Genomic DNA, 18,057 nt, shown 5'->3' with positions numbered 1-18,057 from the left:
TCAGATTTACGTAATACATAATATTTTGTAAAAAGACTTTACGAATCAGCTTCTCTTGTCTTTGATTTAAAACATGTAAATTCAATTCATTTATTTTATGGTCATTTAATTTGACTAGAGACAACGAAGCATTTTATGAAATTGAACTTAATATCGAAACTTATTTTGGTCGCGTTTAATATAGATTATTTGGCTTTCTTTTTTAATTTCGAAACCGAAAGTTTGATTTCGAAAGCTAGACACTCATTTTTGTAATCCAACAACTGCCCCCGAATGTATTTCAATATTATGAAAATGTAAGCTTTTGGAATAGAGTTTACATTTTCTATACTTCGTTTACAAGTTACAAGGAGCTAGCAAACATGACTTCACTGTTTCGACAGTTGCTGACAAAAAAGTTTCAGATCCGGTAAGAAAGAGTTAGACTGATAGATAGTGATAGTATTCACTTTGATAACTCCAGTCCAGTGGCCGCCGATAGGCTCACAAGGTGAAACTCGTTTTTTGGAACTTTATTTTTGGCCCTTTACTGTTTTGGTCACCATGGCGTTATTTGTGAACCTATGTGACTAATGTTAGTATCATTTTAAAGGGCACAAAACAAGCTTTCTAACGGTATATTTTATTCTTAACTCCTGATTACTGATTGTATTTCTCAGAAAACTTATGTAATAAAAAATTATACATTTTTGAATTATAAGAACTTTTTAGATTATGGAAACATTTTAATTATACTTCATACATCGATAGACAATTAATTGAAGAATATCTCTGCCAAATTTCATAAAAATTGATACACTCGCTCATTATTTTATTTTTCCCACCACCAACCCCACTTTTTTTGACAAAAACCTCATATTTTTTTCCATTTTCATTTATCCTTAATTTTTTCCATACTTTTCATACATGAAAATGATTTATATGAAAATAAAGCTTATTTTCTGACCTTTAAAATGATACCTAACACTTGCCATTTATTTTTTAATTGAAACAAAATTACTGAAAACTCAATAAGTGGGCCATGTTGACTGCAAAACTCAAAATTTCCCGATAGCCGCGAGATGCTGGTTTTGAGGCAGCAGTGAGATCGCAGATTCTCTCTGTAAAATTGACAAAAAATTTCAACAGAAAAATATAAATAACTCTGGAACCGTAAGTCGTAGAGAAACAAATAAGGTATCAAATTTTATGTTTTTTCAAGTCCCCATCCCCCCTGACCGGGTCAAATTAAGATATTTTGAGTTTGAAAATTTTATCAAGCCTATATAGTAGTAGCCTTTTAGACTATAGACTAAGACTATTCTCCTCACTTTACTATTAGGGAAATTCCACGAAAATGTCAACCGAAGGGGTGATTTACAAATCCTTAAGAACATATTAAAATTTGGTACCAATTTGTTGGAAAATCATTCAGGATTATGAATATAAGGATATTTTGTGCATATTTGTGGTACAGGATGCTTATTGTAGCTTTATGTAAGGGTATCCCCTATTTGAAGAACGAAAAGAATATTTGCTCAATATTATAAATCTTGCAACTGCTACAAATTATAGCCACCTTTGCTGTTGTTTATTGATATTAAAACAATTATAAGTATCTTCTTCTTCTTCTAGGTTCCATGCCTGGTCCAGGCTTCGGATACTGCATGAATTATCTCTCTCCATTCCTCCCTGTCTCTTGCTTTTTCAAACAGCTCTTGGATTGTTAGGTTGGTGAAGCCCTTCAGTTGGTCTATGAGTGTTTTTCTTTGTCTCCCCGGGCGCGTTTACCAGGTATTTTTCCACAACTTGCCAGGTATTCATTCTTATCTTTCCTTACTATGTGTCCGAAAAAGGATAGTTGTCGATCCACTATTAAGGGCATTAGTTTCCTTTGTTGGTATGTTTGTTTTAGCACTTCTTCGTTCGTTTTGTGTGCGGTATACGATATTCTCTGCATCCTTCTCAAGCACCACATTTCAAAAGCTTCAATGTTCTTTTGTGTTTCTGCATTTGTAGTCCAGCTTTCGCATCCGTAGAACAAGATTGGCCACACGTAGCACTTCAAGACTCGGAATCTAATCCCGAACGACATCTGTTTGTTTTTCAAAATGTTTCCCAGGTCCATGAAGGCCTGTTTGGCTTGAGTTATTCTTGCTCGTATGTCTCGGTTACATCTTCCATCTGTTGTCACTATTGAACCTAGGTATTTAAAACTTTCTACGTTGGTAAGCTGCTCGCCGTGAATCGTTATATTGCAGGTGTGTTGGTTTTCGGGGTTTTTCTGTATTACCATGCATTCTGTTTTGGTGATATTCACTTCCATTCCCTTGGCTTCACTATCTACTACCACTTTGTCAACAATCTTTTGAAGTTGGATTTCTGATGTTGCAATGAGTACCGTATCGTCTGCGTATCTTATATTATTTATGTTGTGACCTCCTACTTTTATTCCCTCCATATTATTTATGCCCCTCATGATTGTTTCTTGGTATAGATTAAACAGATCCGGTGAGGCAACACACCCTTGACGGACTCCTTTCTTAATAGGAATGGAATTTCCTGTAGAGTTTCCGATTTTGATAGATGCCTGCTGGGTGTAGTATAATGTTTGCATGAGTCTGAGGTCTTTCTCATCAGCGCCAATGGAGTGCAGTTGTTTTAGTATTTCTTCGTGGCGTACTCTATCAAAAGCTTTTTTGTAGTCGACAAAACAGAGGTATAGTGGGGTCTGAACCTGTATAGCTCTTTCACTTAAAACACGGAGGAGGTATATTGCGTTCCTTGTCCCTCTGTCAGGTTGGAATCCATATTGTTCTTCTGCGATTTCGGGGTTAATCTTATTCCTTAGCCTGTTGATAATTATACGCAACAGTATTTTGTTGATGTGACTTATTAGTTCTAAAATTTTCGCATCTGACTGCACCTGCTTTCTTTGGTATTGCTATGAAAATAGAGTTACAGAGATCTTCTGGAATTTTCCCAGTATTGTATATATTGTTGAATAATATGTGAAGTTCATCAATTGCTAGATCTCCTAGGCTTTTTAATACCTCTACAGATATTTCATCAGGGCCTGTTGCTTTACCATCCTTCATTCGTTCCATGGCATGTTCAATTTCACTTTTGGTGATGTTTGGTCCGCTTAATGGTTCTTTGAATTTCCGTGGTGGTTCATTTCTATTTGGATCATTGTACAGTTCGCCTATGTATTCTACCCATCGGCTTTCTATATGTTGTTCTTCAAATAGCAGTTCCCCTTGTTTGTTTTGGATACAACTTCCTGCTGCTTTGCTTTTCCTTTTCCCTGATAGTTCTTTTATTCTTTGGTGAGCTTGTTGGGGGTTGGGTTTGTATTCTCTTTCGATTTCGCAGCATTTCCAGTCTAGATAGTTCTCGTGTGCCTCGATGCATTTGGATTTAATGTGGTTGTTCAATGTTTGGTATTCTGCAGACCCTCTGTTGCATTTTCGTCTTTCTTCAAATAGGTTTAGAATTTCATTTGTCATCCATTCCTTTTTGCTGTTTGTTTGAGCTATTGGTAAATGCTTTTCTGTAGTTGCTTTGACACACTTTTGGAATATATCAAATTGTTTTTCACATTTTTCGTTATCAGGTTCACTTTGGCTTTGTATCATGAGTGCATTTTCAAATTCTTCTCTCATTTTTGTTTGTATGCCATTGTCTTTGCATAACCTGTAATCCCTCTTTATTCTACCAGCTGTTCTCTGAATAGCTTTAAACTTTATCCTTACTGTACAAACAACTGGGACATGGTCACTGTCTACATCGGCGCCTGGGTAGGTTTTGCAATTTAATATGCCATTTCTGAATCTTGATGATACTGCTATAAAGTCTATCTGGTTCCTTGCTCTGTCCCTGGTGATTGCCATGTCCAGGTTCTTCTTGGGTGTTGTTGAAACCAGGTGTTTGAAATCATTAATTTATTTGTTCTACACCAATCTGCCCAGATGTTTCCTCGTTCATTTCTGTCTCCGAGTCCATGTGGTCCGATTATGTCACCATCTCTGCCTCTGCCAATCTTAGCATTTAGGTCCCCATTACCATAAGGACTTCTTGTGATTTACACATTCGTTTTGCTTTGTCTAGTGAATGGTAAAACTCTGTCATATCTGCATCTGTCGCCTCTTCTGTTGGTGCATAAACTTGAATAATATTGGTGTCAACTACAGGTCCTCTTAGCTTAACCAGCAAAACTCTGTCTGAGATTGCTACGTGCCCTTTGTAAAATTTGGTTGATTTTTGGTCTAAGATCATCCCTACTCCTTTTTGGAAAGAGGTTCCACCACTCCATATGATCTTATATGTCATGTTGTTTTCTTGTTTTGACATGGTTCCCTGCTCTTTCCATCTCATCTCTGCCAGGCCAAGAATATTTATTTGGAGCCGTTTCATTTCTTTTAGAATGTTGTTTAGTTTTCCTTTTTGGGCACAGGTCCTGACATTCCATGTCCCAATTTTGGTTTTGTCACATTTGTTAAATTTATTTCGCCTAGTAACTGGCTGACGGTTCGGTGTGACCTGACGAACATCACGCTCCCAACCGAGCGAGGCAGCAGTCTTCCGTGAAAACATGCTCCCCTTTACGCTGTCACCGTTTAACTTTTTGGACTTATTCATGCAGTTAACTCGGCAAAGTTACAAGAATGGTTTGCCATTGCCTATTCTTGTCGCCCTCTGCAGTTGGCCAGCTTGACCTGTTACCGTTCGACACCACGAGGAGGTTGCAGTAGGGCTTGATGATGATCTATCTTTGCAGACTTGGCATCATCCATTTGTCGAACTATAAGTATCAGGAACCTATATAAACATTGAAATTTACGATTTTAATTAAATGTTGTCCTCATCGGTCGTTTTAATGACCTTGGGAAATTGTATGTCAGTCCGTTACCATTAAAACAGTATTTTTTCATCTACGAAAGATGTGATTGTTGTACAGACTCACTATTTCAGATTTTCTGTTCTTACATGAATGGCTTTAGCACTGTAAGATAATTTTTCAAGAAATTTATCATTTAAGGTACTTTTGTTGGGTAACGGACTGACATTTTTTAGGGTAACGGACTGACAGTAACAGACTGACTAATTCTATTTTAATTCAAAAACAATATATAAAAGTTATTTTTTAAGTCTCAAGAGTAATGTCCACTCCAATGTGTTTCAACTGATCAAACAGCCATTTTATAAACATTTGGATCATAAAATTTCAAACACTGGCCTTCAGCATCAAGCCTGCTATTTTGCAATAGGTAAGTTGAATCTTTTAAAGCTTGTGAATCTTTTGATCACTTGAAGATTTTTGCTATGTTTGAATTGAGGGAAAAACACTGTTTATTGTTCTATAATGTCCTTATGACAATGGAGCCAGTAGTAGTCTTCTGTTAAAGGGGCAAGAAGCCCTGGGAGAAAAATAAAAATCAAACATTTAAATTAATGTGAAAAACTTTTGAGTCACTGAGGCTTTAAATGTTGTGGGTCAGCAAGCTGTTTAGCTGTGTTTAATGTCATATTCTAGTTGTTACAAAGTAATGTGATACAAGTTAGAAATGAGTTTTATTTTCTTAGTTTTGCTGTATTATTTTTAAGACAACAAGATTTGCTTTTTATTTTTATTCCGATTTGACTTTCATAGCTTATGATGTAATTTCGCTCAATTTTCTTTATTCACAGGTTCAAGATGCCTACTCTATCCATGGTTCAAATTATCAAGAAAGACTGAAAACTGATGGGCATTACATTGTTTAGGAAAAAGATAGGCAACAAAAGCAGGAGTCTCAAAGAAAACTTGAAAGTGATTGTAAAGGATGCTTAAAAGAAATAACGGGATTTTTCAAGCAAAATGAAAAAAAAAAGAGAAAAGCAGATCAATCTACAACTCCAAAAGAAAGTAAACCAAGCACACCTAAATCCACATCTGCCTCACATTTCAGCACAGGAAAGTAAAATACTGAATTCAACTTTGAGGGTCTACAATCCTCCCAAAAAATTAAAAAAAAATTAAACTATGCCTGTACTGCAATACATCAACCAATGGTTTTTGAAATATTTTAATCATAGAAATGGGCTTTCAAGATGAAATAAAATAATTTGATCGAAAATTACTATTTGGACAAGAAGTACTCTTGGCGAGCACCAAGGGAAAAAGATTTCATAATTGTGAATTGTGAGAGATGAAAAAAGAGAAAGGACGAAAATTCAGAAAAGTTTCCTGTAAAAACCCTGAAAAAGAGGTTGTCGATTGTTAGTGAATTTCATCCAGGAATCAAAATTGGCTTGAGTTTATTTTGCTCCCTCAGAACCTCAGAATGTACTTAAGAGAAATCCCACAATTTGCATAGGAAAATTGTAACAATCAAGGATAAAATGATCCAAATGAAATTTTTGAAGATCTTTCTCAGATCTTATAACTGGCTTTCTGGTCAAGTGCAGATGAGGAAGAGATTGACTGCCAATACTATCGACCAGTTTGCAGTGACGGTCATGGCCTCTTGACAATTCCTAAGCTTGAGGAATCAAGATGAAATACAGAATAGAAATTAAGTTTCAAAAATAAGTACCAAAAGAATGTTAAAACTTCCCCAGTTTTAAAGTCCTTTCTTATCTACCTTTTTTTTCTTTTGATAATTTAATTTCATAGTTGAAATAAAGTTCCCGTTTGACTGTGACAGAATAGATTTCAACTCCACGAATCATTATTTAATTATTTAATTTTTTCAAAAGCAAAGTTGGGATTGAGGTAATCAGATGTCACCCATCGAGTTACTCATCATGCCCAATGTAGCTTGACATCCATATAAGGAAGAGTGTTGGTTTGATCAATCACACTGGGTATTCAGTGTTGCTCATAATTACATAATTTGTTCTTTGCTCTGGATTTTATGCAGTAACCGTTATTCTGAGTAATAAAATTCAGAGGTGTCAGTCCGTTACCATCCATTTGTCAGTCCGTTACCGACACTTTTTCAAAGACTGCAGATTCAAATTTTGGACAATCTTTTAAATATTGCTAGTGGGTTGTAGAACAACATCTCGTGGTTACTATAAAAGAACTTATTTGTTACTGGAAGGTTTAACTTCCGAAAGTTTGATCCATCTACATATAAAATTGAAAAAGATGGATTTTCTGATGTCAGTCTGTTACCAACATTATAATGTCAAAAAAATTCAAGTTGATAAAGATTCAACTTTATCCTTTTGATATATCATAAGGGCGGACATGATACACGTCGATGGAAAATATTAGGTCCATACAATAAATACATTGCATTTCAGAGCACGAAATGTATGCATTTTTGGTCTGATTTGTCAGTCCGTTACCCGTGGAATTTCCCATTAGCTATCTATTTGACTGCTTGTACTTGTACGTGAATGTGTTGCTTAGCTCACAGATTTACTCGGAAAACATTTTTAAAACGGCTCTTTCGGAAAGAATTCGATCCTATCCGACATTATTATTATTTAATGAAAATGTTGCTGCATACGTCCATGAGGTTTAAATAGCTTTAGATTGTAGTTTTTAACACGCTGCTTTGGTTACCGATGTACGTTTATACAATGATAATAAATTAAAGAATAATAACAATAATTTAAAAAATCAAAGGTAAAAAGAGACACGGCACACAAATACTGATCTCATATAAATAAATAATTTTAGAAAATTAAAATTGAAGCTTTTTTTTAAACATGATAAAAAGTTTTTGAAAAACAAAAATCAAAAAAAGAGGGAAAAAACAAACAAACAAAAATGATGTCTTTCTCAATAAAGTAAACTTTTTAAAAAAATGTCCACAATGGGAATCGAACCCAGTACTTTCAAGGTTAAAGTCGGACAGCTTGTCCACTGCGCTACGGAGCCACCTGATTGGTCATCACATTTAATAAGGTCTTTCTAAAACCTTATTTTCCCTTCAATGCAGCTTCTATTTTCTGGTTTTATATTTCGATTTTTTAGATTATTATTATTTTTATATGAATTTATTAACAAAGACATCCTACAGATGTCACAATATAATTTTTGCCATGTCCAAATACAGAAACACAATATCGCTGATGAAATTGGGTGGAATGCGCATGCGTGACGGAGGTGCTTAAAAACGATCCATTAAGATACACCGTCAACGGAGGTGCATAAAAACACTACATTATTATTAATATATCTATGTTTTGTGAGTCATATGCTTTATGAATGAACCTTATGAATGTTGCGAAAGAAGTATCCAGTTTAGTGAGCAGCAGCAGTAGGGAGTCAACCAAATTGTGACCCATCCCAACACGCCCCCATAAAAGTCATAAGTCATAAGTATGATATTAAAATAAAAAAGTTATGACTGGAAATTGTCGTTCACGTTCATGGGGGGGGGGGGGGGGGTGTCAGTAAATGATGCATAGCTTTGTTATGAAGAGGAATATCGCAGATAATTTGCTATCACTTTTTTGTCTTTCAATTTCCTTTTAAATGGTACAAATAATGGGGAATCCATCAAAAATTTCAAGAGTTAGGGTAAAATCGGGTAATTTCGCCGTTTTTTCAATGTCTCACTTCTGGCCTGCCGTGGGAGGCTAATTTGCCAATTGGGCAACTCAACCCATGGCCACAAAGTGAATACCACATTGATTTTGTGACCAGGGCCTTCACATTCAAATGCACAAACTAGGGGAACGTTAGTGTAGGGTTGCCGTTACAGTCAAAGAGTCAAGGATGTAACACCATCTTGATAATTACATGTCATTTTGATGTGCTATAACTCTTAAAGATTTCTCATTTTTTCCTGCAAACTAGAGCATTATATACATTCACATCTTGGCTTTTGAATATGGACTATTCCAACGTGAGGGGTCTAAGGATAAATGTTTACCAGACATTATTTCTTGGGGATGGAGGGTCACGGCGAATTTCCCCGTCGGCGAACTTACCCGATTCTACTCTATATGAAGTTAAAATTTGGCAATTTCTTAATGTATTTTTAAAAAATTTCCGGCGTAGGTTTTTGAAATAATAATGCTTAATGTTGGAATAACATCTAAACTTTATTCATGCCAAATTTCAGGGCTCTATATCTATACTATGAGCAGATGCTTTTTAACTCTCTTAGCTAGGGGGCAGTGTGGCTCAGCAGTACAGTCTTTGCATCATACCGAAGGTACTGGGTTCGATCACCCATCGCTGTGCTGTGTGGCCTTGAGCAGTCACCTCGCCCTAGCTCAATTTGCGGTGCTGCACTGCGGCTGACACCTGGGTTATTCCATATCCAGTCTTCCCTATGAATATATTCTTGAGAAATTTCCCCCATGGGATGAATAAAGGGAAACTCCCTGCCAAACCCATGATATCGATATTCATATAGACATCTTTTAATTTAGTTATGCAATATTTTAGATTTAGTCCATAATGTTTTCAGTATTATCATTTACTATTTTTATATTTTTAATACATACTTTCCAACTGTTTTATGCGCATTTATTGTTTTTATTTGTTTCTTTGTAAAATTCGATATTAATAATATCGATATAAAGTTATACGAATTATCAGTCCAAATTATGTAATAGTAATAGTAATAAGCCCGAAAAAAGCCAGAACCATTCCAATTAAGACATACAAACTGCCTCGTGTGAATCCTTTTCAATTTATTTGAACTCCTTGATTTTACCAGGGATAAAAAAAAGAAATCATTATGCGACATGTCTTGTCATTTAAATTTCAGCTCAAACACTTCTTTATTCTATGTATTAAATCATAGAGGGGAATTATTTGCAATTGTTTCAGTGAGATATAAGGGATAAAAATGTAGCGAATTATGTTTCTTATGTCTAACCGATTTTATTTATGTAACACGTACGTCATATTAATGTAATAATGTGTTATTTTCAAATTTTTATCTTCCTCTTTATTAATATAAACGCATTGTCCTCAATTAGACAAACATGTTAGTATCCTTCATATTGATTGTTTAACCCATTTTTAATCAACTGCACTTGATTTCGATCACAACTATCCATCCAATGGTAATTTTGGGTGTATGACAACTTTCAATTGTGGGTTTCTTCTTCATGTCATTTTGCATATGATATTTTGGTACAGTGGAAGAGAGAATGTTGCAATAAAATCATCAAAATAAAAGAGGTTCTGACTAAATCGTTACAATTAGCCTGGGATCAGGTCCAATTAGAGCGGTAAAATTTGTAGGAAAAATTCCATTTCACTGGATTTCATCCCTGTTTGCTGGGTTTCCTGATTGGAGAGGTGTCCAATTTTGAGATCTTATCGTATATGTTGAAAACTCACCAACTTTCACCCTCATCAAAAGTCTTCAATCTGTGGAAAAAATAGAAACCACATAATGCAAAATACTCAGACATATTTAAGATTAACATACGTTGAAAAGGAAGCATTTATCTCTTGTCCCATTGCTTTTAACAGTGGTAGTTCTTGGTTATGACTTTGAGCAAAACATTAATAAATGTTGTATTTATTTATTTGAATTATGTTACACTTGTACATTGCAGATCAACAAGGAGTATTTCAAGGGCTCCCATGAAAACAATGCCGGATCACATAACAATAACAGCTGATCACACAAGGCAGAATGTGAGCATTGTTTATTTTTATTTTCTTTTTTTTTTTTTTATAAATGGAGTTGAATGAAGGTTCAAGAAGGAATCGCATTGTTCTGGTATTATTAAACTTCAGCTGTCTATTAATCTTTAAAATTTATCTCTTGAGCTGTATGATTTCTTTAGTGCCGTGTATCTGGCCCTCAGCAATTTTTAGCTAGCATTATGAGGTTTGGATATGATTATGAAATACCCATGAAGAAATTTGTCTGTAATATATGTTTCAAAAAAATACTGAAATACATCATGTGTCAGTGGCTGTGCAGCTCTGCAAAATGAGTGGTGATGGTAACGTTTTTCCATTCAACAAAGAAATATGAGCTGCTGAAAGTAAGCATTGTTTAAGCATGTGTATACGTTGATAATGCAGCGGTATCAACATTGACTTGGATATTTCACACACCATCCTCTCACCCCATTACAAGCTATTTGATGAAATAAAAAGTTCAACTTTATTATTATTTATTTGTATGTTTTGGGTTTGTTTTTTTAATTTTTTTTTTTTTTTTTTTTTATGCTTGTTTTATATTAGTATATGTTTAAAATGTTAAATATCAGTTTATATGATTGGTGTAAAATCTAAAGCATTTAGCGCAATATTCATTTAACGTGTTCAAAGTGCTTTATTAATGTAAAATATTTCATTAATTTCAACTGTGTTTTTGTTTTTGTTTTTTGGAAACATCAGCTGTTTGCACGTTTTTTTCCCCTTAATTTTTTTTTTTCAGTTAATCGATAATTATCTGTCTTTTCAGGGTATGTTTTGTTGTTCCATTACAGGTACTTGCTCCTGCTATCGTCACTGACATAAAAGATATATCAAAGACTGTAAAACTGTTAACATTGAATGTAAAAGAAAAGAAATTTACATTCAAGGCTGGGCAATGGTAAAATGCTTGATAAACTATTTGCATTTTGTATTTTCTTGTGTGCCTAATTTTATTTGGGGGTATTTTTTTCTACTTTATAAAAAAGAATCATTTTGAAATTTTGTACTTTTAGTTTCTTGCATAGTTGATCCATTCTGATCTACCCTGAATCTGCTTTGATGATGCATGAAATAAGGTATCCAATAAGAGCACTGAACTGAGATGTAAAAGACACAATGCCTGATTCTGCATCCGTCCAGAGTTCTATCTGATCCCTTCATAACCCTGCAGTCATATAGAGACAAGGTCTAATTTATTTTTTTGTGGGAAGAAGTTTGCGATAGTTCAGTGTCTTATTCAAAGAGAAGCAGCCAATTTTGTTATTAATTTTATACTTCAAAATAAGTGTGATAAACTCCAGCTATTTACTTTTTTATCAATGTTCTAGCTGAGTAGAGTATTATTAGATATATCAGTTGAGTGTTACAATCTTAGTTTATGCCAGATTTTTATGATTGGTTATTTCTATTATAACTGCATAACAATGGCTTTTTTTTTTTAAAGTAGTCAAACAGTATGCTTTATCTTTGAAAACAGGATAGATCATTATTGAGACATTATCACCATCTCAGCAGTTACCCATCGTCTACAAATGGTTTTATCTGTAAGAATGAGGTGCTAATTATCAATTTGAAATTAAAATAATAGAAAATATGATAATTTAGTTTTTGTCAATTGAAGAAGCTGTACCTGTTATCCTCAATAAATTATATAAACTTAACCAACGTCTGAAATTTGTCTATAAATTCAATATCCTGCAGCTGAACCTACCCAACATAATCCTGTTTTCATGTGGTGGATCACATATATACAGTTAAACTATCTGACCACTATTACTTCAACAAAAATCAAGTAATTGGTGAATCCTATGATGATCTTGGCTACGCAGTCTCAAGGACGCTTGAAGTGAATTGTGCGATTGTAAATGTAAATGTAAATAATGAATTTATATAGCGCCTAAACATCCACGTTAATAGTGCTCTGCAGCGCTTTGTCAGCATATCCTCTGCTTGTTTGATCCCTTTTGAATTGTTTTTTCATCAATCCTTCTCTTGTGTCTATAGGATTAACTTGCGCATATATCAAAGCTCTAATCAAAATCTTAACTTCCCCGTAGATCAGTATTTTGTGTACATTACGGTTATTTTTCCTATACTGGTAGTAAAAGAAGCTCACTTTTCCCTTTAAAATTTTTACAGGGTTGATATGTTTATACCAGGAATTCAAACAGTCGGAGGTTTCTCCATGTGTTCGGCACCAAATCTTCTTTCTTCAAGTAGGAGCTTCCATCTTGCTATAAAATTTGCGAAGCACCCTCCTGCTTACTGGGTTCATACTAAGGTTTTTGGATCACTTTTTTTATTTGGTATTTGAAAAGAATAAATGAAAAGAAAAGAAATCAAGATTTAGATTGTTGCAACTATTTCATGTATGAAATTGCAGCAATAAACTTTCAAGTGTATCTGTTTATTATTTGTGAAGCTGTTAACAGCAGAAATTAATTATTTGTCCAATCGTTTTATTATTATGAGATATAATGTATGTCATGTAAGATATGATGGATCCTGCAATAATTACAAAATCCATGTCTACTTCTCTCTGATTCTTTTATTTTCTGGCAAGTGTTGTGAGATGTGTTAGATTGCAAAAGTCCTGTTCTCTCTGGATGTAGAATAATAAAAATTATTAAAAATGGAAATTGAAAGTGGGGGTGATTAAGGGGATTGAATCAATGACAAAGGAAAAGAGAATTGTTGAACTTGAATAGATAGACATTTTGATATTGAAAATTTTAGGATTGATGACAATGTTATTCAATCCCTGGGTTTAGATGTTAAAGAATTGATTGTTTCAGGAGATGAACATGATAATGATAAAGAGTTTGATTTGTCTAAAGATTTTCCACATCATGTGTATTTTATTCAATCCAAATCAAGTGAAATAACATGCAAAAACACTCAAATTTAATTATAGCAGTTTTATTATCATATTGTCCCATAATTTTTTTTTTATATTTAGCGGAAACAACGCTGATTTTCAATGATATTTTAAATTATATGCCTACTAGTTTCTGATTTTTAAAAAATTCAAATAAAACATTAGTTATTGTCTGTTTAGGTTTCACTGTTTCATCATAAAATAATATCGCAAAGGATTTTGTAAGATTAGTTGTTACGAAACCCTCAAAATAGCCAGACTTCTGTGTATTGTAGAATATTTAAAGCGCTGCACTTAATGCAGTGATTAAGATAATATTGTTTATTTTAATTCTTGCAAAGTATGATGCTTTAATCATGGGACATTATAAAGTAGTAATTCGAGTTAAGAATTATTCCAGTGATATTTTTAAGAATCAATGTTTATTCATACTTATTTATCTTTTTCAGTGTCAAGTTGGTGACTCTGTCATGGTTCGAGTTGGCGGTGACTTTTTCTACGATCCTCAGAATTCTGACACTCCTTCAGATCTTGTCTTATTTGCTGGAGGGGTGGGCATAAATCCTTTATACAGTATTCTTCAACACTTCGTCTACCTCTCATCTCAGAACAGTGAGCAGACAAAGAATAGGAAAGCTGTTCTCATCTACAGTGCAAAAACTGTAGATGATTTGATATTTAGGGTTAGTGGTGTCATGATAAGAATTTCATAAAAACATACCTGTCACTAATTAGCTTTGTTTATTTCTTTATTTGAGATATGGCCCAATCATTTATCTCACATAATCGATATTGTATTACTGTGAGAAAAACATTGTTTCACTCTCTGCGTTGTTTGCTACATAAGGAATTGTGGCTAAGGAATATTTTTCAGTCGACATCCTGATAATAGAGTTTGTGGTCTTGTGGCATGACACTCTCCTTCTTTCCTCTGACCTGTAGATTCCTGGTTAGGGTCCTGCTCTGATCGCACAATGTTGAGTCCTTGAAAGAGGCTGTTTACTCTCTCACAAAAAAACCCCCTGTAATTGTGGTTCTTTGCAACATGTCTCAATTTATGTATTCAGTGTTGTTATTTGCTTACAACTCCAAGTAAAGAGCTTTGAGCATGTTTAGTGTATATTGGGCTTTATAAAAACTCTCTCCTTTTTTATTTTTATTTTTTTCTCAATACCAGGAAATTGTGCTCAGAACATGATTTTGTTCCTCGATTATATGCCTAATACATTGTCATACCTAAAAATAAAAATCAAATTTTTAATATTCTTCTGTAAAAATGCAAATTACCATACGATGCTGTAAAAAAAAACCATGTATTGTTAGAGAATGGCACTAGTGGGTTGTTTACTGAAATGATTTGTACCTTATTTAATAAACCTTGCCATATAGTATTTAAATTTCTTATGATTTTCAATATCATAATCACTCAAAAGAAATCTCTTTTTCTTTATTTTTATTACTTCTAGGAAGAGTTGTTGAAGATTCGAAAAGAAAACTCCGATGTTACTGTCAAACTTCGAGTTACCAAGGAGAGTAAAAATACACCTCGTGGTATCACAGGTAAACTGGTCTTTGAACTGTTCATGAAGTCCACATTCTCTGGTTGTTTTGGAATGCATAGATTTAGAAGTTTAATTATGTTGAAAGTTTGTTTGTTTGTTTTATTGTTTTGTTTTGTTTTTTAAATTTTGAAATAAAAATTGAAAATCATCTAAACAGTTAAGTAATGTGATATTTTTTAGTTTTAGATAAATAGCTAAATCTTGAAAAATTGCCAACTATGTTTCAGTGATTTTGACTATAAGCTAGCTTTAATTTTGTGTAGGAGTTTTTTCTTTAAAATATTTCTTGTTCCTCTCTTATGTGCTGTCAAGCTTGTTGTAATGTTGTATAGCTTTATTGATCTTGGTAAGGTTCCTTTATATCTAAAATATATATAAATTTCTCTTCAGGGGAAATCCAGCGTTTAATATCGTTCCTTTTTTGGGTGTATATATATATATATATATATATATATATATATATATATATATATATATATATATATATATGCTTACAATTAATGTAGTGAAGTTTTTACTTGTTTTCAGTAGATTTAAGATTTTTTTTAAAATCCTGGATTTAGAATTTTACTGTTAAGTCAATATTTTTTTTAATCGTTTACCTTAAATGTTAACAAATTTTTAAATTATTTTTCAGCGAGTCACATTGATCAAAGTCTGGTGAAAAAAGTCTTCTTACCCTTTGACAAGTTCACAACAGATGTTTTTATATGTGGACCATCATTATTTATAAATGACATGGAATCGTATTGCCTCTCTTGTGATGTACAACAACATAAGATACACTATGAAAAATGGTGGTGACATAAATGTTCAGAATTAGCATCAGATATCGAACTAAAGCCAAGGAATAGAATGAGGTTTTTTTTCAGATAAGTTTCTATTCTGTCACTGAGAAAAATGGAAAATGGAAAATCTTTCTTCTAGATCCCATGTAACCATTTAATTTCCAACTTTTGAAATGTTCAGGACATCATCAGTGTTTTCATAAATGAATGACGGTAGTTTACAGTACGTGTTGATGAATCTCAAGTCTGTCACAAGACAAAATCCGTTTTTTTTTTTGGGACTACGTTGATGGGACTCACATATTTGGGAATAATGTTGTTCATCCATACCAAACGAGTTGAATTAGATTATCAAGATTGTCTATCAATTGAATGAATTTGTTAAGGAAATTACTAATCTATCGAGCTGTTGTCTGTAATTTGTTAGTTTTCCAATGGAAATGGCGACCACCATGTGTAAGTGCACATAGACATAGAAGAACACATTACTGTACACATGTCCATGGAGCTGGAGTTTATTCCTCTTTGTATGTCGTGAAATGGTCAACAGCAAATGCTGACCACCCTTTGGATAGGATGCAAGTCTATTGCAAAATAAATTCCTCCAGTCAAACTGACCAAGCTACCCAATCACTCCTGGTTGGACAGGTGGGGGGGGGGGGGTCAGAAAATATCTCGACTTCACCCAGGATTGATCTCATTCCCTCCCCCCTCCCTTCTCATGTCTGTTCTATCTAGAAATTATACTATATTTAAAGAATGCTGAAATATCAATTCTATAAATATTTTTTATATCTGTGATAGAATATTTATTTCTCTAATTTGTGATACAAAAGCATTTGTTGATTTTATGCATGACTCTATCCAAAATGATAATAACAGTGTTATGGTAAATACAACGAAAAATATTTTCAGTCCTGAAATTTCTCAGTATTTTGGTTATGATCAAAATAATCTTTGAGCAGTTTTTAAATAAATTTCTTAATGGTTGCTCCATGTGATTGTATATATATATATATATATATATATATATATATATATATATATATATATATATTTTATATATATATATATATATATATATATATATATATGTGTGTGTGTGTGTGTGCAAGAGATGTGTAGAGAATGGAATGATAGAGATAGAGGGTATGTGATAAAATAAATGTTTGCATACATGTTGATGAGTGCATTGTGTGGCGATATTACAATTTTTTCCAACAATGACAATGCTGTTAGCAACCAGGTTTCATTTTGCACCTGAGTACGGTGAGTGAATATATGTAAAGAGCCTTTTCCAATGACTCAACTATGTGCCGAACGAGGTTCGAACCCAGGACCTTCCGATCCGAAAGTGAGTGGCATACCACAAGACCACATAGCCGCACACTGATAGTAGACTTTTGGAATCTACATCTGTTTCCTATTTGAATTGGACCCCCTTTGTCTTACTTTTTCTTTTATCCTTTTAATTGTAAATCTATAATTTTTTGACCATCCAATTTTCTTCCTTTGTTCATTGGCACTGAATTGACCCATAATATGTGTCGCAATCTCTGTAAAACACTTTAAAACAAACAAACAACTTTTGCTAGGCATACTGTGGGTAGACTACCACTGATATCGGGTTTTTCACTCCTTGCAATTCATTCCTTTCATCAGGTGTTTGAGGCCTAAATGTGTTGAAAGCTCTAATAAGATTTTGAATTTACGTTTTTGATCGAGGGTTTCAAAAAAAAATTTTTTTAAATTGATCTTTTATATAGCGCAATATCCACTAAAAGTAAGTGCTCAAAGCGCTTTACAAAGGGTCCCTGGCCAACAGCAACACTTACAATTTAGGACGGGACATGACGCCTGTTAGGCTATATTACAATGTTTTCCAGACAGAAACGACGCTGTTATGGCCAAGTACTCATTTTACACCTGAGTATGGTGAGAGAAAGTGAGTAAAGAACCTTTTCCAAGGACTCAACTATGCACCGAGTGAGGCTCGAACCCAGGAGATTCCGATCCGAAAGCGAGTGTCATACCACTAGACCACATAGCAGCAGTATTATGTCAGGGTGAACCAGATGATGAAATGTGAATTTAGGTCAGAGATTCAGCATTACTTTTTAGCTCCGCGAGAATTTATGTTCCGTGACCAAATATCTAATGTTATAAAGTATAAATAAACCTTTTGGTCAATATACTTTTTTACAGACCTTGCAGTATTTTGTCCCAAAA

General features: G+C 33.8%; 1 protein-coding gene across 2 annotated transcripts; it reads left to right on the top strand.

Moving 5' to 3' along the window:
* The first annotated feature begins 162 nt into the window (after nucleotides 1–162).
* Nucleotides 163–16,201, top strand: LOC144965797 (oxidoreductase NAD-binding domain-containing protein 1-like). 2 transcript variants are annotated; one of them, XM_078901518.1, is made up of 7 exons: nucleotides 163–409; nucleotides 10,504–10,585; nucleotides 11,392–11,498; nucleotides 12,740–12,881; nucleotides 13,928–14,161; nucleotides 14,945–15,038; nucleotides 15,678–16,201. In XM_078901518.1, the coding sequence occupies exons 1-7, from the start codon at nucleotides 363–365 to the stop codon at nucleotides 15,842–15,844; spliced, it is 873 nt and encodes a 290-aa protein (XP_078757644.1). In that variant the 5' UTR covers nucleotides 163–362; the 3' UTR covers nucleotides 15,845–16,201. The 2 variants fall into 2 exon arrangements, with proteins under 2 accessions (XP_078757644.1, XP_078757645.1); XM_078901519.1 differs by lacking the exon at nucleotides 163–409 and having other exon boundaries at nucleotides 10,501–10,585; nucleotides 11,367–11,498.
* The last annotated feature ends 1,856 nt before the right edge of the window (nucleotides 16,202–18,057 follow it).

Source organism: Berghia stephanieae, chromosome 2 (assembly GCF_034508935.2).
Source record: "Berghia stephanieae isolate SIO BIC M18660-M18661 chromosome 2, UCSD_Bste_1.3, whole genome shotgun sequence".
Taxonomy (NCBI): domain Eukaryota; kingdom Metazoa; phylum Mollusca; class Gastropoda; order Nudibranchia; family Aeolidiidae; genus Berghia; species Berghia stephanieae.
Note: the sequence above shows the minus strand (reverse complement) of the source record. Positions and strands in the feature narration are given on the sequence as shown.